The sequence below is a fragment of the Coregonus clupeaformis genome, chromosome 15 (assembly GCF_020615455.1).
Source record: "Coregonus clupeaformis isolate EN_2021a chromosome 15, ASM2061545v1, whole genome shotgun sequence".
Taxonomy (NCBI): Eukaryota; Metazoa; Chordata; class Actinopteri; order Salmoniformes; family Salmonidae; genus Coregonus; species Coregonus clupeaformis.
Genome location: NC_059206.1, coordinates 51,028,970 through 51,054,698, shown reverse-complemented (window position 1 = coordinate 51,054,698; position 25,729 = coordinate 51,028,970). Strand labels below are relative to the sequence as shown.

At 43.5% G+C, this 25,729-nt stretch overlaps 1 protein-coding gene across 2 annotated transcripts; it reads right to left on the bottom strand.

Annotated features, from left to right (window-relative positions):
* Positions 1-5,954: 5,954 nt before the first annotated feature.
* Positions 5,955-25,439, bottom strand: si:ch211-243g18.2 (uncharacterized protein LOC559906 homolog). 2 transcript variants are annotated; one of them, XM_041898995.2, is made up of 11 exons: positions 25,372-25,439; positions 23,244-23,517; positions 22,900-23,025; positions 19,841-19,923; positions 19,151-19,307; positions 17,661-17,828; positions 17,207-17,332; positions 13,267-13,389; positions 13,063-13,157; positions 12,364-12,389; positions 5,955-6,562 (listed from the first exon to the last, which is right to left on the bottom strand). In XM_041898995.2, exons 2-11 carry the CDS (start codon positions 23,508-23,510, stop codon positions 6,441-6,443), a joined length of 1,293 nt encoding a protein of 430 aa, XP_041754929.1. In that variant the 5' UTR covers positions 23,511-23,517; positions 25,372-25,439; the 3' UTR covers positions 5,955-6,440. The 2 variants fall into 2 exon arrangements, with proteins under 2 accessions (XP_041754929.1, XP_041754928.1); XM_041898994.2 differs by lacking the exon at positions 25,372-25,439 and having other exon boundaries at positions 17,207-17,356; positions 23,244-24,142.
* Positions 25,440-25,729: the final 290 nt, after the last annotated feature.

The window sequence follows — 25,729 nt, the reverse complement described above, 5'->3', positions numbered from 1 at the left end:
TCAGGGAGGCCTTGTGCTCAGAGCAGGGCTTGTGTTTTATTGGACCACTTTTCAAACGTGCCATCCTTTTGCCATTGAATTTTGGAGCCCATGGTACTCCAAAGAACCACGGCCACATTTATTTTTAGTCATTTAGCAGACACTCTTATCCAGAGCGACTTACAGGAGCAATTAGGGTTCAGTGCCTTGCTCAAGGGTACATCGACAGATTTTTCATCGAGTCGGCTCGGGGATTAGAACCAGCAACTTTTCGGTTACTGGCACAACGCTCTTAACCACTAAGCTACCTGCCTCCCACATCATGTTCAGTCCCACAGAAGATTCGGCTGCTCCTTGGTTTTCAGGATCCATGTGTATCTATTGTTTGTTGGTGAACTGGAGATCCTGCCGACTATACCCCAAATGAGGGTGTCACAGTATAGTCTGTAGCCGTACTACGCCACCTAGTGTTTAAAAGAGGGCAAGGACCTCTGTATGAAGGAAGACTAAGACCTCTGTAAAAGAGCACTAAAGACACCCAGGTTCGATCTCTCCTTTTGCAAAAGGCATGGATCTTTTTAGGGGGCATTACAGCCACACAGAGGGGATGCCACCGGGAAATTTGAGGCATTATCAAGTGCTTGTCAAATTGTGAATGAGAGTGTGTGCAGCCTGTGCAAAAAAACAAAGCAGAGCTCATGCCTTTCATGCAACTTTTTCAAATCATCACTAGAGTCTCATCATACAGCCTTAGAATGTATTAAAAATCTAAACATATAGCCCAATGTTTGTATCAATATGTTGACTTCATGGACAAACGATTAGGACTTTCTCCACTTTAAAGGCTAATTAGCAGTCAGCTTCTTATCAACTTCTCAGCCACTGACTCACTGGTTACTGTATGATCCTCAACAACACACCTGTCACCTTTTTGCTTCTATGTCTGGTACTTTATCATGTATGAAACATTGTGGAAAAAGCATGCAGCGACGTGTTTCACCATGCCTCTACTGCAACATCTGATGAGTTGTATAGAAGAAATGTCTGGTCAGCATTACAGCTTTGACAAGCTGAGTCAAGCTATAGTTAGGGCTGTGGCAGTCATTACATTTTGTCAGCCAGTAATTGTCAAGCAAATAACTGCCGGTCTCACTGCCCGTTAATTAACATAAACACATTTAGCATCTTATAGCTTCCACGCATAGCCTACAAGCCATTGATGCAGACCTTTGGAACATCTACATTTTAAAAAGTCTAACAAATCCATGTAATATAGCCTACACCATCACAATAAATCCATTGTTTATTTTAGATAGGTCTAAAGAAACATGGAGTCTATTTCAGAAGAACATAATAGCGTTGTAAGGGTTGGGGTGAGGTGAGACCCAGGTGTGGTGCAGGATATACACTAGGCAGTAGGCAGAGATGGTGAAACAAGGATCTTTACTGGTGGTCCCGAAACCAAAAGACAAAATCACGATAAAAGAAAGGCGGAGCAAATAAGTCTCCAAAAACCGTCTGACAGCCAAAATACGAAATACTACCTAAGACTGAAACAAATAACGAAACAGGGAGAACACTTCTCAAGTACCTGTACATAGATCTCCGATCAGACACTGAGTAGTACTGCTGGACATAGAGAAACTAGCAGAGAAAACTGAGGAAGGGAACTCAGGGAAGTAATACATAGGTGAACCGATAGACACAGGTGACACCAATAGGATGATGATTAGTCCCGACTGTGAGTGAGGAGGTGCCTAAGGTTGTCGGAGGATGACACCTAGGGGGTCGCTCCGGAACTGCGACCCCCTCCTGTAACAGTGCCCCCCGCGCTCCCCGACAAACGCCTCCGGGCGGAGGCGACGGATTGTTGTTATCAGCCCTGGGTCCAGAATGTCCCTGCTGGGCACCCAGGACCACTCCTCCGGCCCATAACCCTCCCAGTCCACCAGAAATTGGAGACCCCTCCCCACCCGCCGGCAGTCCAGGATCCGGTCCACAGTAAAAGCCAGCTGCCCTCCGACGAGGCGCAGCAGGGGAACAGGACGAGGAGGGGGAGCCAGGGGACAGGTGGCGACAGGCTTGAGGAGGGACACATGGAACGTGGGATGCACCCGCATGGTGGGGGGAAGTTGCAGGCGGTAGGCCACTGGGTTGACTCGCCGGACCACTCTGAATGGCCCGATGAACCAGGAGGACAGCTTCCTGGACTCCACGCGGAGGGGAAGATCCCGCATGGAGAGCCACACCCTCTGTCCCGGGCGACTTTAGTTGTGATACAAACATTGGGCTATATGTTTTGATTTTTAATACATTCTAAGGTTGCATGATGCGATTCTAGTGATGATTTGAAAAAGTTGCATGATAGGCATGAGCTCTGCTTTGTTTTGCACACACTTTATCAGCCTCTCATTCACAATTTGATAACGCCGCACATTTCCCGGTGGCCTCCCCTTTGTGTGGCCGTAATGCCCCCTAAATAAATCCATGCCTTTTGCGGCGTTATGGCCATTATGCCCTTGAGCTGAATATAATAATTATAATTCCTTTCTCCCAGCTGCGTGCTCCAAAGCACCTCTCACTCACACGGCGCTCTCATATAGCTCAATTTTTATTAGCCAATGATCGGGTCCTTATCACGGGCTACAAGTGAAGACCGACACATCGGGGACGCAACCTCGGGCGTCCTTATCCAATTCCAAGGTGCATATTGAAGATGTTGGATGAACTGTCCACATTTACTTTTCGTCAGCCAACAAGATGAGTACGCCTAACGAACAGCAAAAGCACTAGCCTATGTCAATCTACTATCCCCCATAGTACAAAAGTTGACCTATTCTGTGCGAGAAACAAATATTCCAAACATATTCTGGGACAGTTGTGGGATGCGATAGATCCCAAATTAATACAACCACTAGCATCCCAAAAACCTTTTAAAGCAATGAGTCTGGCGCAACAGATCAGAAGGTTTAGCTTAAAATGTTAATAAACTATTAGCCTATTTGTTCACATTATAAGCGCAGCAATTCGCACACGGCAGTAGGCTATAAGTGTGAATATTCCAAAATGCAATCAATTAGCAGGAAAACACCATTCTCAAAAGTGCATGTATTGCTTTTTATTATAAAAATGCATTTGTACGATGAAAATGATCTTCCCCAAACTTGAAACTCACACGCTACGTATGTATGCCAAACTCACGCGCTACGTATGTATGCCTAACTGGCATACATACAGTACCAGTCAAATTGAGATGGTTTGGAGTGAGTCGGACGGCAGAGTGAAGGAAAAGCAGCCATCAAGTGCTCAGCATATGTGGGAACTCCTTCAAGACTGTTGGAAAAGCATTCCAGGTGAAGCTGGTTGAGAGAATGCCAAGAGTGTGCAAAGCTGTCATCAAGGCAAAGGGTGGCTATTTGAAGAAACTCAAATATAAAATATATTTTGATTTGTTTAACACTATTTTGGTTTCTACATGATTCCATATGTGTTGTTTTGATGTCTTCACTATTATTCTACAATGTAGAAAATAGTCAAAATAAAGAAAAACTCTTGAATGAGTAGGTTTGTCCAAACTTTTGACTGGTACTGTATGTATGCCAGTTAGGCATACATACGTAGCGTGTGAGTTTGGCATACATACATAGCGCGTGAGTTTCAAGTTTGGGGAAGATCATTTTCATCGTACAAATGCGTTTGTATAATAAAAAGCATTACATGCACTTTTGAGAATGGTGTTTTCCCGCTAATTGATTGCATTTTGCTTATAGCCTACTATCCATTGTAAAGCTGATTAATGTGCTTAATTTTAAGAAGTTATTTGGCCACTTTAGCTGTGATACAAACCTTATCAAAACATATAGGCCTATGGGCTAGTCTACATGAGATGTGCAACAATGATCTGAAAAAGTTGTGTGCTGGTTCTTACCTTAATGCACACAAGCTGGGCATCATTCACAAGTGATAATATATCATTCACATGTGATAGGCTAATATTGTCATCCATCAGACTATTCTTGATTTAATCTTGACTTACCATGACTAAACGGTCACGTGGAATTTGACTGCCGTCATGACTCGTGACCGCCGGTGTGGCAGTAATACGGTCACCGTAACAGCCCTAGCTATAGTAATTATTTCCCTTTCACATGGGACATGGGACTTGTAGATTAAGAATCTTAATGATATTTCTCATAACTATAATTTGTCGGCTGGAGCGACTGATAAAACAACAATAGCCTCAAACCACTGAGACCTCCTGACCCATGGTGAAATGCCACTGTGGCAGACGGACGGACGGACGGACGGACAGGCGGACGGACGGACGGACGGACGGAGGGACAGACGGACAGACAGAGCAACTTAACTTGTGTTGTTCAACCCCACTATAATGATAATTACAGGCATTACCAAACATTATTACACAGTCATTACACAGGGCTTCATCTGTTTTGTCAATAAGGTCCCAGCGGCTTTTGTCGTGATGCATCAGGCGTCTATCCAGGACAGGTGTGTGTGACACAGCCAGGTAGCGTGTACATGTTTATAATGCCTTCCGGAACACACCTGTCCGTCTGTCTGTGTGAGATGGAATTATAGACTTATGGATGAGAGTGGGACGGAATCTATACTGTACTGCAGTATGTCTAGCTGACACACTAGTCTCTGCCTCCCAGTTTACCTCAGCTCAAGCTATGACAATAAAAGGGTTTGACAGATCTCTGAAAGTGTCCGTTACTAAGGACAGAAGGAGAGACTTTGGGCTGGGCCCATAGTGTGGCATCCACCCTCATCCGTCAGCCCACTCTTCTGATGTGTGTCTTGAGGGAGCTTAGAGGGTGTGTCGGAGGGAAAGTCCCCTCCCCCACACACATACACAACCTGGTCTCCTCAGCCTGTGGGGATGTGGGTGGTTGAGAATGGTACAGTGCAGGAAAGAGACCCAGGAGACACACTCATATTTCCAGTAATTGTTCATTGTGACAGTGATTAGTGTCCATAGAGACAATCACCTCCCAAGAAGGGCTTAATGTCTGACTGGGAACCCTCCCCCGACTTGATGTATGCCTTTGAAGAAACACATACATGACCATACAAGCATATGTACAGACACATGCAGGGAGGGACACACAGACCCAACCCACATACCCAGACGCAAACAAACTTACTGCAAATACTTATACAAATACACATACTTACATAGCACATACTTGAATACAATTGCCTTCTCCCACCACATATTTACACACATTTCTACTGTTTGCTTTTCACTGATTAACTAACCATCAGTAACTGATGCCAAGGTGACAGCATAATGGGTTTTGCAGGTAACGGTTATATCATTATGTATGCGTAGCAACAGCAAGGGAAGCCGGAGACCATGATGTTTTACATTTTGTACAATGTATTTCAGCTTTACACAGTTTTTTGACTCAGTTGACTTTCAGTTGGTGGAGGTTGTGAACTTAGTAAAAGCCATCTGTCTATCTGTCTGCCTGTCTGTCAGTCAGTCCTTTTGTAAAACATCTTATTTAGATGGCACCTGACCTATGTCTCATATCTCACACCCTATGTACCTGAGGAAACACCTGATGAAACACTGAATGGTTTTTCCAATGCAACCTTTCATCATACAATGTATGATTAGCTAACTGCGATGCTTGATGAATAGGACTGGAGCATTCATCAGAGCTGTCAGACACAAAGATAACCTAGCTAACCTAGCATTGTTGTAGACTACATGCCTACCTACATAGCAGTCATCATACACGCATATGAACAGGCGTAATTATCTGCACTGACATGCCATTATACTCATGCTGTGTAGTCGACAGGGCAGCTTCATAGTTTTGCATAGAATGTGTTTTGAGTATGTTTTGATGTGTTTTATTGTTTTACTCTTGCAGTGTGGTAGATATTTATTGATTGTGTGAGCTGTATTTGAGGTAAAACAAAAAAGAGAAAATGATACCAACTTTGACTAAATGACTAACCTTTATTTCAGTCCTTACAGAAGTTTATAGAATACAAACAGACGGAAAACAAAACAGAAGAAATGCAATTGAAGTGAAAGAGATCTACTGTATGGACTACTTGTTCCCTAAATCTATAAATAAATAGTTTCATACACAAAGCAAAACCTTCTATTAAACAACCACCATGATAGAGGACAGGACACAACTGAGGGAGTTTCATCTGACAACTGAGGGACTTCTTAAAATGGATGCTGTAGTAGACATCCCATTCACTTACAGTATATCTCATTATCTCCAGACATGTGAATGAGGTAATGCAGGATGCTCCAGAGAGAAACAGGGAAGACTAAGACTCTGATGGGAATAAAACAGACATCCATGTTAGTGTGAGCACTTTATGGCCAGCGGGTTGGCTGGTCCTTGTGTCTGATGGAGGCTTGTCAGGTGTTTGGAGTGATGAGGAGGATGAAGATGATTATGTCCACCTCACTTCTTCTTCACTTCTTCGTCTATCTGCTCCACCTCGCTGGACTCATCCACCACCTTGCCGTTGATCATGGTCTGTGTCACCACCTTCACTATCTTCCTGGTCCACACCTCTGACTCTTCTGCAATGCAACGAGAGGTAGTGGATGAGGAAGAAGAAGAAGATGGGTTACTGAATGTCACAGGGTCACACTAATACTGTAACACAGGCTCTGGTTTGTAACACAGCCTATGAACTTGCTAACTTGCTGTTGATGACTTACCTACTGCTTATGAATGAGTTATGGAGTCCATAGTCCTTCAAATAAAGTGTTACCGAAGGGATTGAGTGAGTTACAGGCTTACATGAAGACGTAGTTACAACATTACGGCTTACAGTATATTTGTACCTACTGTAGTTGCTAGGGACAGATATGTTTTGGGCGTTTGCTTTGTTTGCAGGTTTATGAAACAAACTGTCATTAGTGTGTAGCCACGGCCCTTGATTTGATGCCAGGGTGGTGGAAGCAGCACAGAATCGAAGTTGTACATTTTATTCTGACATAAGGGAATGCCGCTGAACCTACTTTGAACCTGTAGTGTAAATAGCAGTTCGCTTTGTCAGCGAGCCAATGGCCTGGAGTACCTAACCTTTGCTCTTTACATCTACCACCAACAGTCTTTACACACGCTAGCCTAGGGATGTTTCCTTGTGTAACAGCTCAGTGTAGGATAAAGTTGCCCCTAGATGCTGATCTTGGGTTAGTTTAGTAGTCCCATACGGAAAAGTAATATATGGCCTTATGCACTACAATACCAAAAGTATGTGGACACCTGCTCGTCGAACATCTCATTCCAAAATCATGGGCATTAATATGGAGTTGGTCCCCCCTTTGCTGCTATAACAGCCTCCACTCTTCTGGGAATGCTTTCCACTAGATGTTGGAACATTGCTGTGGGGACTTGCTTCCATTCAGCCACAAGAGCATTAGTGAGGTCGGGCACTGATGTTGGGCAGTTAGGCCTGGCTCGCAGTCGGCGTTCCAATTCATCCCAAAGATGTTTGATGGGGTTGAGGTCAGGGCTCTGTGCAGGCCAGTCAAGTTCTTCCACAACGATCTCCCAAAAAATATTTCTGTATGGACCTCGCTTTGTGCACGAGGGCCTTCCCAAACTGTTGCCACAAAGTTGGAAGCACGAAATTGTCTAGAATGTCATCGTATGCTGTAGCGTTAAGATTTCCCTTCACTGGAACTAAGGGGCCTAGCCCGAACCATGAAAAACAGCCCCAGACCATTCCTCCTCTACCGAACTTTACAGTTGGCACTATGCATTGGGGCAGGTAGCATTTACCTGGCATCCGCCAAACCTAGATTCGTCCGTCGGACTGCCAGATCGTGAAGCGTGATTCATCACTTCAGGGAACGTGTTTCCACTGTTTCAGAGTCCAATGGCGGCGAGCTTTACATCACTGCAGCCAACGCTGGGCATTATGCATGGTGATCTTAGGCTTGTGTGTGGCTGCTTGGCCATGGAAACCCATTTCATGAAGCTTTAGCACTTGGTGATCCCGTTCTGTGGGCTTGTGTGGCCGAACACTTCGCAGCTGAGCTGTTGTTGCTCCTAGACGTTTCCACTTCACAATAACAGTTGACCGCGGCAGCTCTAGCAGGGCAGAAATTTGACTAACTGACTTGTTCGGTGCCATGTTGAATGTCACTGAGCTCTACTGTAAGGCCATTCTACCGCCAATGTGTGTCTATGGAGATTGCATGGATATGTGCTCGATTTTATACACCTGTCAGCAACGGGTGTGGCTGAAATAGCCGAATCCACTCATTTGAAGTGGTGTCCAGATACTTTTGTATATATAGTGTAAGTGTTTTCCTTTTCTTTAAACATAGTACATGATTGTTAACTTTTATATCATCTGAGGTTAAGATTAATGCTAAGGTATATTTTTTAAATACAAGTCAATATATTAGCTAGTATGACTATTTTAAATACAGAGGATGTATTATGTTACTTTACTTAGTTATAGTACTTTATAGTTTTTTACAGCATCTGAGTGAAATACTGATGTTTTGCAGATCAAAAGTCACCCAGGCTCGAACGTTACTGTCCCAAATAACGTCTGGAGGGCGGAGTGGTCAACCATGATGGCGAGGTCTTGGAATGGGCAGGCCTTCCCCGGGAGGAAGAGCAGCTCCGTTTTGTTGCGATTATGGCTAGGAGGGGCTCGGCCTTGGGGGTGAGGTGGAAGCTTTCTCAGGCTCAATAGAATTTCGTCTCCAAGTTCGAAGAAGATCCAATCACATTGAGTCATTTTTGGGGGGTCTCCAACTCAGAATGCACATGTAAGGATAACAGATGTTGTGTCGGAGATACATCGCCTGTGAAAAGAGGCTACTTAATGTTCTGATCTGGATTACTGACCTCTGCCTGCCCTTGACCTGTCGTTTGCCTGCCCCCTGTTTTTGTTAGAAACTTTTGTTACTTCAACACTGTCTGCATCTGGGTCTTCTCCTGAAACGTGATATATTTAAACAACTCTGAATCATGGATTACAGTTTCTCCTGGCCCATGGACTACTTTCAGGATAAGGATTAATCTCACTGACTATAAGGTGTAAAAAGGTTAACTATCCCTTAATTGAATTTGCAAATCAATAATTTCAAATAGGGCATTAATGGTCAAGGATTTCCTATTAAACTAAATCTAATAAGCTTTTCACATAAAGGTGAACCCCTAACTGTTCTATGGGCTGTTTATCTTATATTTGTTGCTTTCCCCCCACAGATGCTGTCACGAAGCCCTTACCGGGTGCAACAAAGGGACAAGTAGGAAAATATAAAAACAGTAAAACAGCTGAATTGAGAAGTGATGACATGAATAGGCTTAAATTAAGTTTTGTGTTTTGTGGCGTTTGTTCTAATGTTTTATTACCATGAATACAAGTGTCACTTCAATAATGCTCCCGTAACATATATGTTAACACATATTGACATATGGGACATATACGTAATAAATATTTTAATACGACATGTGTCACACATACTGTATGTGAGCATATAGGCATTATACATATATGCACATATGTGTATATAAGGCAGAAATATGTCACATATATGAAAACGGCCAATCCTTTCAACATACAGTACCAGTCAAAGGTTTGGACACACCTACTCATTCCAGGGTTTTTCTTTATTTTTACTATTTTCTACAATGTAGAATAATAGTGAAGACATCAAAACTATGAAATAACACATATGGAATCATGTAGAGCCCAAAAAAGTGTTAAACAAATCAAAATATATGTTATATTTGAGATTCTTCAAAGTAGCCACCCTTTGTCTTGATGACAGCTTTGCACACTCTTGGCATTCTCTCAACCAGCTTCATGAGGTAAATGTAAATGTAATGAGGTAGTCAACTGCAATGCATTTAAATTAACAGGTGTGCCTTGTTAGAAGTTAATTTGTAGAATTTCTTTCCTTCTTAATGCGTTTGAGCCAATCAGTTGTGTTGTGACAAGGTGGGGGGGGTATACAGAAGACAGCCCTATTTGGTAAAAGACCAAGTCCATATTATGGCAAGAACAACTCAAATAAAAAAAGAGAAACGACAGTCCTTCATTACTTTAAGACATGAAGGTCAGTCAATCCAGAAAATGTCAAAAACTTTGAAAGTGTTACCAGCCTCAGAAATTGCAGCCCAAATAAATGCTTCACAGAGTTCAAGTAACAGACATATCTCAACATCAACTGTTCAGAGGAGACTGCGTGAATCAGTCATGGTCGAATTGCTGCAAAGAAACCACTACTAAAGGACACCAATAATAAGAAGAGACTTGCTTGGGCCAAGAAACACGACCAATGGACATTAGACCGGTGGAAATCTGTCCTTTGGTCTGATTAGTTCAAATTTGAGATATTTGGTTCCAACCGCCGTGTCTTTGTGAGACGCAAAGTAGGTGAATGAATGATCTCCACATGTGTGGTTCCCACCGTGAAGCATGGAGGAGGAGGAGTGATGGTGTGGGGGTGCTTTGCTGGTGACACTGTCTGTGATTTATTTAGAATTCAAGGCACACTTAACCTGCATGGCTATCACAGCATTCCGCAGCGATACGCCATCCTATCTGGTTTGCGCTTAGTGGGACTATCATTTGTTTTTCAACAGGACAATGACCCCAAACACACCTCCAGGCTGTGTAAGGGCTATTTGACCAATGAGAGAGTGATGGAGTGCTGCATCAGATGACCTGGCCTCTACAATCACCCGACCTCAACCCAATTGAGATGATTTGGGATGAGTTGGACCGCAGAGTGAAGGAAAAGCATCCAACAAGTGCTCAGCATATGTGGGAACTCCTTCAAGACTGTTGGAAAAGCATTCCTCATGAAGCTGGTTGAGAGAATGCCAAGGGTGTGCAAAGCTGTCATCAAGGCAAAGGGTGGCTACTTTGAAGAATCTCAAATATATTTAGTTTAACACTTTTTTGGTTGCTACATGATTCAATATTTGTTATTTCATAGTTTTGATGTATTCACTATTATTCTACATTGTAGAAAATAGTAAAAATAAAGAAATACCCTTGAATGAGTAGGTGTGTCCAAACTTTTGACTGGTAATGTATATGTAACATATATGTACTTACATGTACTTATATACAGCATGTGTGGATACCTATATAAGTATATATCGGCATATTGTATATGTTTCTACCATATATGCCCATATAAAACACAAGTCATATACAGTGGCTTGCGAAAGTATTCACCCCCCTTGGCATTTTACCTATTTTGTTGCCTTACAACCTGGAATTAAAATAGATTTTTTGGGGGTTTGTATCACTTGATTTACACAACATGCCTACCACTTTGAAGATGCAAAATATTTTTTATTGTGAAACAAACAAGAAATAAGACAAAAAAAACTGAAAACTTGAGCGTGCATAACTATTCACCCCCAACCCCCCAAAGAAAATACTTTGTAGAGCCACCTTTTGCAGCAATTACAGCTGAAAGTCTTTTGTTGTGGTGCCATATTCTTTCAATTTTTTAATAATGGATGTAATGGTGCTCCGTGGGATGTTCAAAGTTTCAGATATTTTTTTGTAACCCAACCCTGATCTGTACTACTCCACAACTTTGTCCCTGACCTGTTTGGAGAGCTCTTTGGTCTTCATGGTGCCGCTTGCTTGGTGGTGCCCCTTGCTTAGTGGTGTTGCAGACTCTGGGGCCTATCAGAACAGGTGTATATATACTGAGATCATGTGACACTTAGATTGTACACAGGTGGACTTTATTTAACTAATTATGTGACTTCTGAATGTAATTGGTTGCATCAGATCTTAGTTAGGGGCTTCATAGCAAAGGGTGTGAATACATATGCACGCACCTCTTTTCCGTTATTTTTTAAATTCCACTTCACCAATTTGGACTATTTTGTGTATGTCCATTACATGAAATCCAAATAAAAATCTATTTAAATTACAGGTTGTAATGCAACAAAATAGGAAAAACGCCAAGGGGGATGAATACTTTTTCAAGGCACTGTACATATAGAGAGATGGAGAAGGGCAAAGGGAGGAGGGAAAATAAGAAAGAAAGATAAACAAAAGAGTGGGTGACCAGGGTGGGTCCATGCAGTCCATTTGAGAGGTTGAGGTGAATTGAGGTCTCTCTGTGTGAGAATTAAATGACGTGTTCATGAATGAATGGGGATTCTTATCACACGCCATGGATGGAATTCCCTGATGTCACACTGATAAAGAAGGCCTCGCCATCCAGGTGAACGGTCACAGCCGCAATCAACCAATCAATGTGTTGCTGTGTGCTGAGTGAGTAATGCCAAGCTTTGATGTTTGCTTAGGTTAGCCTGTGTTAATTAAAGAAGTGAGAGTAAAGCAAAGTGAAGTTAATATACTGATGATACTCACTTTTTGGTGGGGGAACTTCTTTAATCCTGCATGAATAACGGAAGAAGAAGGTTAGAGTTAAAACGTGCACAATTACTTGGGCTGAAACATGGAAATTGTCACAGGCAGAAGATTTTACATTTACATTTACATTATTTAGCAGACGCTCTTATCCAGAGCGACTTACAGTTAGTACATACATTATTCATTTTTTTTTCATACTGGCCCCCCGTGGGAATCGAACCCACAACCCTGGCGTTGCAAACGCCATGCTCTACCAACTGAGCTACCTCCCTGCCGGCCATTCCCTCCCCTACCCTGGACGACGCTTGGCCAATTTTGCGCCGCCCCATTTGTCTCCCGGTTGCAGCCGGCTACAGCAGAGCCTGAAGATGTTACCATGTATGGTCATCAATTGGCTGGTTTACCAGGAAAGAGCAATTCTTTGTTAGACTCAACACAACAAAGCAGATAATGTAGTCCTTTGAGAGGAGAACTAGCCTGGATATACAGTACTCACTAAGCATCCCTTAATTACTTCTTACTGTAGCATAATCATGTTCCGTAGCGCAGTTGGTAGGGCATGGGTCTCTAGCAATGCCAGGATAGTGGGTTCGATTCCCAGGACCACCCATATGTAAAAAATTTACCCACCCATAACTGCAAGTCACTTTGGATAAACACGTCTGCTAAATGGCATATATTATCATGGTGACTCACGTCTCCTCTCCCTCCAGTAGTCTTCTGTAGGTGGCAATCTCCATCTCCAGGTTCTGCTTGATGCGGAGCAGCTGTTCGTAGTCTGTCTTGTTGCGCTGCAAAACAACACAATACGATACAACTTTATTGGTCCTTTTGTTACAGTAAACAACATAAATCTATATACAGGTCCACCTCCTTAGCCGCTGGGCTACCAGTAAGTACCTGCATGTCCAGACGCAGCTGAGACAGGTCCTCCTCCAGCTGGGACAGCGTGGCCTGCAGGCGCTCCATCTCCAGTCTGTACTTCTCACCTGTCTCACTCAGGTTACCCTGCAGAGCTGCCACCTGAGGGGGAGATGTTGTTAACATCCACATGCACATTGTTCAACTAAGGTCTTTGTTGACCTCTGAATATGACTGTTAGAGAGCTACAGCATTTCAGGGATCGTTACGTAACACTAATCCTTCTCTGACCCAAGGTCAGGGGAGGTGAGTGATATTTGCTGTCAACGTTAAGGTTAACATAGGTGGGAACAAAGGGTGAGATCTTAGTGATACTGTATATTTGAGTGCCATTGTATTTTTACAGTTCCCCAGTAAAAGATAACCCCCAGAGGAAAGGTTACTTCTTGCTGTGTGTCACGTGCTCATACAGGCTCTCGACTGTAGATTGGAGTGGCATGGTACAGTGGCTTGCGAAAGTATTCACCCCCCTTGGCATTTTTCCTATTTTGTTGCCTTACAACCTGGAATTAAAATTGATTTTTGGGAAGTTTGTATCATTTGATTTGCACAACATGCCTACCACTTTGAAGATGCAAAATATTCTTTTTTGTGAAACAAAAACATTTGGGCATGCATAACTATTCACCCCCCCCCCCACCCCCCCAAAGTCAATACTTTGTAGAGCCACCTTTTGCAGCAATTACAGCTGAAAGTCTCTTGGGGTATGTCTCTATAAGCTTGGCACATCTAGCCACTGGGATTTTTTCCCATTCTTCAAGGCAAAACTGCTCCAGCTCCTTTAAGTTGGATGGGTTCCGCTGGTGTACAGCAATCTTTAAGTCATACCACATATTCTCAATTGGATTGAGGTCTGGGCGTTGACTAGGCCATTCCAAGACATTTAAATGTTTCCCCTTAAACCACTAGATTGTTGCTTTGGCAGTATGCTTAGGGTCTATGTCCTGCTGGAAGGTGAACCTCCGTCCCAGTCTCAAATCTCTGGAAGACTGAAACAGGTTTCCCTCAAGAATTTCCCTGTATTTAGCGCCATCCATAATTCCTTCAATTCTGACCAGTTTCCCAGTCCCTGCCGATGAAAAACATCCCCACAGCATGATGCTGCCACCACAATGCTTCACTGTGGGGATGGTGTTCTCGGGGGGATGAGAGGTGTTGGGTTTGCTCCAGACATAGCGTTTTCCTTGATGGCCAAAAAGCTCAATTTTCATCTCATCTGACCAGAGTACCTTCTTCCATATGTTTGGGGAGTCTCCCACATGCCTTTTGGCGAACACCAAACGTGTTTGCTTATTTTTTTCTTTAAGTCATGTTTTTTTTCTGGCCACTCTTCCATAAAGCCCAGCTCTGTGGAGTGTACGGCTTAAAGTGGCCCTATGGACAGATAATCCAATCTCCGCTGTGGAGCTTTGCAGCGCCTTCAGGGTTATCTTTGGTCTCTTTGTTGCCTCTCTGATTAATGTTTTGGTGGGCGGCCCTCTCTTGGCAGGTTTGTTGTGGTGCCATATTCTTTCCATTTTTTAATAATGGATGTAATGGTGCTCTGTGGGATGTTCAAAGTTTCTGATATTTTTTTATAACCCAACCCTGATCTGTACTTCTCCACAACTTTGTCCCTGACCTGTTTGGAGAGCTCCTTGGTCTTCATGGTGCCGCTTGCTTGGTGGTGCCCCTTGCTTAGTGGTGTTGCAGACTCTGGGGCCTTTCAGAACAGGTGTATATACAGTGGGGAGAACAAGTATTTGATACACTGCTGATTTTGCAGGTTTTCCTACTTACAAAGCATGTAGAGGTCTGTAATTTTTTATCATAGGTACACTTCAACTGTGAGAGACGGAATCTAAAACAAAAATCCAGAAAATCACATTGTATGATTTTTAAGTAATTAATTTGCATTTTATTGCATGACATAAGTATTTGATCACCTACCAACCAGTAAGAATTCCAGCTCTCGCAGACCTGTTAGTTTTTCTTTAAGAAGCCCTCCTGTTCTCCACTCATTACCTGTATTAACTGCACCTGTTTGAACTCGTTACCTGTATAAAAGACACCTGTCCACACACTCAATCAAACATACTTCAACCTCTCCACAATGTCCAAGACCAGAGAGCTGTGTAAGGACATCAGGGATAAAATTGTAGACCTGCACAAGGCTGGGATGGGCTGCAGGACAATAGGCAAGCAGCTTGGTGAGAAGGCAACAACTGTTGGCGCAATTATTAGAAAATGGAAGAAGTTCAAGATGACGGTCAATCACCCTCAGTCTGGGGCTCCATGCAAGATCTCACCTCGTGGGGCATCAATGATCATGAGGAAGGTGAGGGATCAGCCCAGAACTACACGGCAGGACCTGATCAATGACCTGAAGAGAGCTGAGACCACAGTCTCAAAGAAAACCATTAGTAACACATTATGCCGTCATGGATTAAAATCCTGCAGCGCACGCAAGGTCCCCCTGCTCAAGCCAGCGCATGTTCAGGCCCGTCTGAAGTTTGCCAATGACCATCCGGATGATCCAGAGGAGGAATGGGAGAAGGTCATGTGGTCTGATGAGACAAAAATATAGCTTTTTTTGGTCTAAACTCCACTCGCCATGTTTGGAGGAAGAAGAAGGATGAGTACAACCCCAAGAACACCATCCCAACTGTGAAGCATGGAGGTGGAAACATCATTCTTTGGGGATGCTTTTCTGCAAAGGGGACAGGACGACTGCACCGTATTGACGGGAGGATGGATGGGGCCATGTATCGCGAGATCTTGGCCAACAACCTCCTTCCCTCAGTAAGAGCTTAAAGTGACCTGCCAGGTCACAGTTGTAAATGAGAACCTGTTCTCAACTGGTTTACCTGGTTAAATAAAGGTGAAATAAAAAAATAAAAAAGAGCATTGAAGATGGGTCGTGGCTGGGTCTTCCAGCATGACAACGACCCGAAACACACAGCCAGGGCACCTAAGGAGTGGCTCCGTAAGAAGCATCTCAAAGTCCTGGAGTGGCCTAGCCAGTCTCCAGACCTGAACCCAATAGAAAATCTTTGGAGGGAGCTGAAAGTCCGTATTGCCCAGCGACAGCCCCGAAACCTGAAGGATCTGGAGAAGGTCTGTATGGAGGAGTGGGCCAAAATCCCTGCTGCAGTGTGTGCAAACCTGGTCAAGACCTACAGGAAATGTATGATCTCTGTAATTGCAAACAAAGGTTTCTGTACCAAATATTAAGTTCTGCTTTTCTGATGTATCAAATACTTATGTCATGCAATAAAATGCAAATTAATTACTTAAAAATCATACAATGTGATTTTCTGGATTTTTGTTTTAGATTCCGTCTCTCACAGTTGAAGTGTACCTATGATAAAAATTACAGACCTCTATATGCTTTGTAAGTAGGAAAACCTGCAAAATCGGCAGTGTATCAAATACTTGCTCTCACCACTATATATACTGAGATCATGTGACAGATCATGTGACACTTAGATTGCACACAGGTGGACTTTATTTAACTAATTATGTGACTTCTGAAGGTAATTGGTTGTACCAGATCTTATTTAGGGGCTTCATAGCAAAGGGTGTGAATACATATGCACGCACCACTTTTCCGTTATTTATTTTTTATAGTTTTTTTTAACAAGTAATCTTTTTCATTTCACTCACCAATTTGGACTATTTTGTGTATGTCCATTACATGAAATCCAAATAAAAATCAATTTAAATTACAGGTTGTAATGCAACAAAATAGGAAAAACACCAAAGGGGATGAATACTTTTGCAAGGCACTGTATATTTATGTTCCCCAGTGAAACACAACCCCCCAGATGAAAAGTTCCTACCTGTTTGTGCAGACTTTCCAGCTTTATCTTAAGGTGACACCGTATTCTAAGTTCCCCAATACAACACAATCCCCAGGTGAAAGGTTCCTAGTTCCTACCTGTTTGTGCAGACTCTCCAGCTCTACCTCCAGGGTCTGTAGGAAGCGTCGTCTGTCTACCAGCTCACTCTGAGCTCCTCTCAGAGCCTCGTTAGACTCCTTCACCTCGTTCTGCACGGTCTCCAGCTGTAACACACCACACACACGTTCCTGAACGCACCACACCTCCGTGTTACTGAGATCAGTAACACACACACACACGTTCCTGAACGCTGTAGGCCATGTTACTAGATACCAGACCTGCGTTCAAATACCTGGGTTCACCTGGATATAATATCTATGATACGCCTGAATCGTAACTTGAGATACACATGCAACGTCAATGGGAGATTTGCATGAAAATTCTAGTCACACGCACACATCTCAAGTTACAAATAATCAGCCCTGAGAGACTAAACACTAGTGGCTAGTTTCTGGCATGGTGATGCACCCAGCCAGCCAGTCCCCCACTGACCTTCTTGAGGTACCACTGCTCAGCTTGGTCCTTGTTCTTCTTGACGATACCCTCGTACTGAGTCCTGAGCTCTGACATAACTGTGCCCAGTTCAGGTCCACCACGGCCTGAGTCCACCTCCACGTTAACAGTCTGAGCAGCAATATGGCCCTTCATAGACTTCACCTCCTTCAGAGAGACAATCAATCAATCAATTAATCAATCAATTACATCAGTTGTCACAAAGTACTTCACAGTAACCTGGCGTAGACCCCCAAAGAGCAAGCAAGACAGGAAATGGAAACTCTTACGTGATTGTCTTTGTGTTCAGTTTCTAACATAATTTCCACCATGTTTTTCTCTATGTTATTGTTTGCATGCTTTTATGAATATTCTCTGTTCGTGTATTAGTCCTCTGAAGTGTGTGTTCTCCAGTGAATTCTACACCCCACAAGAGAGAAGGTGAGACCCTCCTCTTTATTAACATCCTCTCCATAAATACTTGATGGAGTTGAGCTCATGTTACTCCTAGTGTGTGCCTTGATCACTGTTCCCTCTCACTATGCCCTTTCTCTTTGTGTCACATACAGCCTAATAGATAGAACATATGGTACCACTGCATTGGCACCACACCCTGCTTTCCAAACACACCCAGCACTTCTGGTGCCAGTCATCGACTTAAAGCACACACACCATAGGAAAACAGGAAGGGTTGAGCCTACGCACACTTACATGCACAAACACTTACATGCGCGCGCACACACACACACACACACACACACACACACACACACACACACACACACACACACACACACATCATTCTACCCCTCGCCACAGACAAGTAGTACAAGGTAACTTATGTCTTCACACAGGTCTGTAGTGTGCCTATTCAGAGCAGAGCAACCAGTGAAGCAAAGATGTTATCAGAGGGGCCTCTATGGAGACTTGAGTAAAAAATCTAAGACCTGAGTTACTCTCAGGCTTCAAGTTACTTAACACAAAGGGACCTCCGGTGTTGAGTTTCAGACTCCGAGCAGGTTCCAAGCTTTCTAGTGCATCCCAGCTTCCCAGGGGATGCAGAGTGATACCACCACCAGTGCAGAAAGGAACAGAGGACCACTCTATTCTCCTCCTTCATTGCTTCCCCTCGCAGACCAATTATTATATTCTGTAGTCTTTGTGATTATCCAGCTAATGGCCAGCTAGAAGAGGAATGGTGACAGAGGACACCCTTGTCTCTCTCCAGTCAGTAATACCTCCTCATACCAGGAGACCAGGGAAAACTCTGGGTTCGAGTGATAGGCCAGGTCACAAAGCTAAGGATGAACACCTGGCCCCACTATCTCAGTGGACAAAACTAGTTAAAATTACATAATGATGACATAACTTCAACTAGTTTTGTCTGCTGGGATATCATCATCGTTAGGGGAGTTGTCCTCTTTCTTGTGTTACTTTTTTATTTATATGCTTTTGGATGAATAAAGATCTACAGAGCTATCTCCTCTCACCTCCTCATGGTTCTTCTTGAGGAAGTAGAGCTCTTCCTTCAGGCTGTCCAGGTCTCCTCTCAGGGACACGATGATCTGCTCATGGTCCACCTTGGCCTTCTTCAGGGCCAAGCAGTCCCTCTCCACAGACTGGGACATGCACATCTCTGTCTCCCACCTGGGAGGGAGGGAAGAGTTTGGGAGAGATTGAGAAGTGAGACATTGTGAGAGATTGAGAGTTTGAGAAGTGAGAGATTTTAAAGTGAGAGAATGTGAGAGCTTGGGTGACTAAGACTTCAAAGTATTCATTACACATAGAAAAATTAAATGTAAACCTGAAAGAAGGGGTGGGGTGAAGGAGGGCGGGAAAGAGGGAGGAAGGGAATGTAGTCACAGGACTAATCGACACTTGCATACGCATATGCACAAGCACACACTGACACACATACAGTCACACTTAGAAATTCCCAAATATTTGTCTACTAAGTGATGTTTGCGTGGTGCCAATGAACATGTCCTGTAGACTACAAAATACACAACAGTACACACAGGCCTTTGCCTAAACATACACCTGCAAACCTGCTTCAAGCGCTTTACCCTTTGCAGCCTTCACCTGAAATTGAACAGAGCTACAGATGTACTGAACAACAGAAGCAAAGATGCAAAGACATGACAAACAGAGAGGTGCATGGAACCAGTCCCGAAACTCACTTGATCCTGAAGTCATCAGTTGCAAGTTTAGCATTGTCAATCTCCAGCATGAGGCGAGCGTTCTCCAGTGTCTTCCTCCTCACCTAAGAAAAGCAGCATTCACTTTTACATATCTACATAATTCTAAACTCAGCAAAAAAAGAAACATACCTTTTTCAGGATCCTGTCTTTCAAAGATAATTCGTAAAAATCCATGTAACTTCACAGATCTTCATTGTAAAGGGTTTAATCACTGTTCCCCATGCTTGTTCAATGAACCATAAACAATTAATGAACATGCACCTGTGGAACGGTCGTTAAGACACTAACAGTATAAAGATGGTAGGCAATTACGGTCACAGTTATGAAAACTTCGGACACTAAAGAGGCCTTTCTACTGACTCTGAAAAACACCAAAAGAAAGATGCCCAAGGTCCCTGCTCATCTGCGTGAACGTGCCTTAGGCATGCTGCAAGGAGGCATGAGGACTGCAGATGTGGCCAGGGCAATAAATTGCAATGTCCGTACTGTGAGACGCCTAAGACAGCGCCACAGGGAGACAGGACAGACAGCTGATCATCCTTGCAGTGGCAGACCATGTGTAACAACACCTGCACAGGATCAGTACATCCGAACATCACACCTGCGGAACAGGTACAGGATGACAACAACAACTGCCCGAGTTACACCAGGAACGCACAATCCCTCCATCAGTGCTCAGACTGTCCGCAATAGGCTGAGAGAGGCTGGACTGAGGGCTTGTAGGCCTGTTGTAAGGCAGGTCCTCACCAGACATCACCGGCAACAGCGTCGCATATGGGCACAAACCCACCATCGCTGGACCAGACAGGACTGGCAAAAAGTGCTCTTCACTGACGAGTCGTGGTTTTGTCTCACCAGGGGTGATGGTCAGATTCTCGTTTATCGTCGAAGGAATGAACATTACACCGAAGCCTGTACTCTGGAGCGGGATTGATTTGGTGGTGGAGGGTCCGTCATGGTCTGGGGCGGTGTGTCACAGCATCATCGGACTGAGCTTGTTGTCATTGCAGGCAATCTCAACGCTGTGTGTTACAGGGAAGACATCCTCCTCCCTCATGTGGTACCCTTCCTGCAGGCTCATCCTGACATGACCCTCCAGCATGACAATGCCTACCAGCCATACTGCTCGTTCTGTGCGTGATTTCCTGCAAGACAGAAATGTCAGTGTTCTGCCACGGCCAGCGAAGAGCCCGGATCTCAATCCCAGTGAGCACGTCTAGGACCTGTTGGATCGGAGGGTGAGGGCTAGGGCCATTCCCCCCAGAAATGTCTGGTACTTGCAGGTGCCTTGGTGGAAGAGTGGGGTAACATCTCACAGCAAGAACTGGCAAATCTGGTGCAGTCCATGAGGAGGAGATGCCCTGCAGTATCTAATGCAGTTGGTGGCCACACCAGATACTGACTGTTACTTTTGATTTTGACCCCCCCTTTGTTCAGGGACACATTATTCAATTTCTGTTAGTCACATGTCTGTGGAACTTGTTCAGTTTATGTCTCAGTTGTTGAATCTTGTTATGTTCATTCAAAATGTTATCACATGTTAAGTTTGCTGAAAATAAACGCAGTTGACAGTGAGAGGACGTTTCTTTTTTTGCTGAGTTTATATAAACTCCAGTCGTACTTTATCAAAAGCCTTTTCAAAGTCAGCTACGAATAGCAGGCCTGGTTTCCCAGATTTTTCATTGTGTTCTATTGTTTCCCGTACTTGCCTTATAGCTCAAATAAGCAAAGAGAAACGACAGTCCATCATTACTTTAAGACATGAAGGTCAGTCAATTCAGAACATTGAGAACTTTGAAAGTTTCTTCAAGTGCAGTCGCAAAAACCATCAAGCGCTATGATGAAACTGGCTCTCATGAGGACCGCCACAGGAAAGGAAGAACCAGAGTTACCTCTGCTGCAGAGGATAAGTTCATTAGAGTTACCAACCTCAGAAATTGCAGCCCAGATAAATGCTTCACAGAGTTCAAGTAACAGACACATCTCAACATCAACTGTTCAGAGGAGACTGCGTGAATCAGGCCTTCATGGTCGAATTGCTGCAAAGAAACCACTACTAATGGACACCAATAAGAAGAAGAGACTTGCTTGGGCCAAGAAACACGAGCAATGGACATTAGACTGGTGGAAATCTGTCCTTTGGTCTGATAAGTCCACCGTGAAGCATTCTGCAGCGATACACCATCCCATCTGGTTTACGCTTAGTGGGACTACAATTCGTTTTTTAACAGGACAATGACCCAAATCACACCTCCAGGCTGTGTAAGGGCTATTTGACCAAGAAGGAGAGTGATGGAGTGCTGCATCAGATGACCTAGCCTCTACAATCACCCGACCTCAACCCAATTGAGATGGTTTGGGATGAGTTGGACCGCAGAGTGAAGGAAAAGCAGCCAACAAGTGCTCAGCATATGTGGGAACTCCTTCAAGACCGTTGGAAAAGCATTCTAGGTGAAGCTGGTTGAGAGAATGCCAAGGGTGTGCAAAGCTGTCAACAAGGCAAAGGGTGGCTACTTTGAAGAACCTCAAATATAAAATATATTTTGATTTGTTTAACACTTTTTTGGTTACTACATGATTCCATATGTGTTATTTCATAGCTTTGATGTATTCACTATTATTCTACAATGTAGAAAATAGTCAAAATAAAGAAAAACCCTTGAATGAGTAGGTGTACATCCTTGAGAAATTGGGTAACACATTCCATTCTCATTCACGTGTAACCATTCAATTTTACATGGCCTTATTTTGACTAATCTTTAACCAACAGTCTAGTGTGTCAGTCTAGTGCAGGTTAACTAAAAGGGTCAATTTTTGCTAATGTTAAACTCCTATTTAAGAGAGTGTGAAGAACACATACGTATATGGCCACAAGTGTGTACTATGTGACTATACATACTATGTTTACAATGTGTATATCCATATCATGACACAGTGTGTCCTCGTTGTACATGCTGCAAGAAGTGAGATAAGGGCATGGGGAGTTACATGGGGTGAGAAAGAGGGCTCATGGCAACGTAGGGACATTGGGAACCCACCTCCTGTTCCACCTGGTGGGCCTGGGCCATCATGGTTTCGAAGTCGTGACTTTTAGGGATGCGCTCAATCATTATCTGCTTGATCCTCAGCTCCAGATCTGCATTGGACTTCTCCAGTGAGCGCACCTTAGAAGAAGAAGACGTTTATTGTCCATAATCTTTTAGTACCTGCAAGTGCCTTGCTCAAGGGAACAACGGCAGGAAATGGCATCTAGGATACTGATACTGTAACTATCTGGTTGCCAGCTCACTTCCCACCAGATTTCCAGCGGATCAGGGATTTGAACCAACAACCCTTTGGTTGCTGACCAGCTTTTCTAACCTCTAGGCTACCTTCCGCCTACCTTGTCCAGGTAAGTGGCCAGGCGGTTGTTGAGGCCTTGCATGGCCTCCTTCTCATTGGTATGGTTACCCATCTGCCCATTGAGGTTCAAGTAGACGGGCTGGCTGTTCAGGTCGTGGCTGATGGATGCAGAGCGGGTCAGGGGGCTGGCCGCGGCAAAGGACACAGCGGCTCTGGAGCGGGCACGGCCACTGTCTCTCAGAGATAAACTGGAGAAGGAGGGCTGGCGGCCCACAGAGAAGCTCCGCAAAGAGAAACTGGAAGACATGACGGCTCTGTGTGAGAGATGACAAAGAGGAAGAAGACTTGGTTGAAACGCATACAGTATAGGCTAATAACATTATACAAACACGAACTTGGTATTAAACTGAGGAGGATTTGGTCTTTCACTATATCATTCAGTCTGAGATGTAGGCTAGACTTGAAAACATGACAGATGTGGCCTCCAGAAACATGTCTGATCTGATGGGTACGGAAATCATCATTACTGTATTTGAGGACAAAATTAGTCAAGGTCACTTGTGATAGCTTTGAGTCAATTATTTCTTCATACAACATTCAAATAATTATTTTAGGCACACAAACCTTTGGCTAGGGTCCAAAACGGTTATTTTGCACCCATACAGGAGCCAAAAGAACACACAGCCTATGGGCCAGTTTTGAATGAGCCCAACATTGCTGTCTATTCAAACTAAAAGTCAACCACAGACTGATAAACATTGATGGTTGACTGCCTTTTATATCTACTAGACTGTCTGAGCTCCACTCAAGCATTACTTTATCCCAGTTCAGTGTACAATCATCAACATGTAAATGACCCATCCTCTATCAAATCAAATCAAATCAAATTGTATTGGTCACATGCGCCGAATACAACAGGTGCAGACATTACAGTGAAATGCTTACTTACAGCCCTTAACCAACAGTGCATTTATTTTAACAAAAAAGTAAAAATAAAACAACAACAAAAAAAAGTGTTGAGAAAAAAAGAGCAGAAGTAAAATAAAATAACAGTAGGGAGGCTATATATACAGGGGGGGGTACCGGTCAATGTGCGGGGGCACCGGCTAGTTGAGATAGTTGAAGTAATATGTACATGTGGGTAGAGTTAAAGTGACTATGCATAAATAATTAACAGAGTAGCAGCAGCGTAAAAAGGATGGGGTGGGGGGGCAGTGCAAATAGTCCGGGTAGCCATGATTAGCTGTTCAGGAGTCTTATCAGAAGAGCTTCCCAAGAACTGTGAAGAAAACCCTCATATCTTACATTACTATTTTGATTGTTATTGTTGATAATATATTCCTGTATTTGTAGGTCTTTGTCAATAACCAATAAGAGAAATCACAAAAACAAGAACTAACACGAGGGCAGAGTTATGACTGCATCGCAGTGCTAACTGTGCCACTAGAGATCTTGGTTCGAATCCAGGCTCTGTCGCAGCCGGCCGCGACCGGGAGACTCATGGGCGGCGCACAATTGGCCCAGCGTCGTCCAGGGTAGGGGAGGGAATGGCCGGCAGGGATGTAGCTCAGTTGATAGAGCATGGCGTTTGCAACGCCAGGGTTGTGGGTTCGATTCCCACGGGGGGCCAGTATAAAAAATATGTATTCACTAACTGTAAGTCGCTCTGGATAAGAGCGTCTGCTAAATGACTAAAATGTGGAGGCTCTGTCTAAAACAGAGCCGTACCTAGAAATTGAAAGCAGTAGCCTAGTATTGTTTAGTGTCAAACAAACATTCTACACAGCCACTCGGCTGTTCAGTAGAGATTAGTGGGCTGGTGAACCTCTCTCTGTCATCTCTGTCACATAATTACTCCCACCATCACCATGACAAAACATTAGAAAAAGTAAAACATTCCTTTGTTTTGATGAGTAGAGAAATGTACAGAAACAAAGCAATAATGGCATATGAAATATCTAGATTGGCAAAAAAAATTACCTGTAAGATGGATCATTGAAATATTATAAATTAGTTCAAAATATTTTAGTAATTATACATTTAAAGTTTTGAAAATGAAATCTAATTAGTTATTCACACAAACGTATTTATCTTTCATATTTTTTATATTTGATTAGTGTGCACAGTAAGATATGACTAAATAGAACCAATGAAATGAAAACATGTACCTGGATTCTGTTTTCTTCAGTGAGAGAAAGAGGGAGAGAGGGATCCTGGAGAATGGATCCTGGAGAATGCTCAGTCTACCTTGAGACTGACCTACAGGTGCATTTATATGGAGTTGAGAAAGGGGGAGTGGCCATGTAAAGTGTAAAGTGGGTGGAGTCTCTGTAAGAATCCTTCTCTCCTGTGGGTAGGTAGGTAACCTGAACTTCATTCAGGAGAGTAACATAAAATATTCAACAACATGTTGAAAGAAGGAAAGGGAATTGGTCTAATCAAACAACAGAAGGCTATGTACATTCTAACAAGTTCTATGTGTGGTTATGTCAATTCTAAAGTGTACAGAAGGCTGTTGATTCTGAG

Excerpts from the sequence above, each read along its gene's own strand:
- si:ch211-243g18.2 (XM_041898994.2), bottom strand. The coding sequence starts at position 23,510 with ATGTCTTCCAGTTTCTCTTTGCGGAGCTTCTCTGTGGGCCGCCAGCCC. Across the intron at positions 19,308-19,840 it reads ACTGATGACTTCAGGATCAA|GTGGGAGACAGAGATGTGCA; the intron begins GTGAGTTTCGGG and ends CCTCCCTCCCAG. Across the intron at positions 13,390-17,206 it reads TGGAGAGTCTGCACAAACAG|GTGGCAGCTCTGCAGGGTAA; the intron begins GTAGGAACTAGG and ends TCTCCCCCTCAG.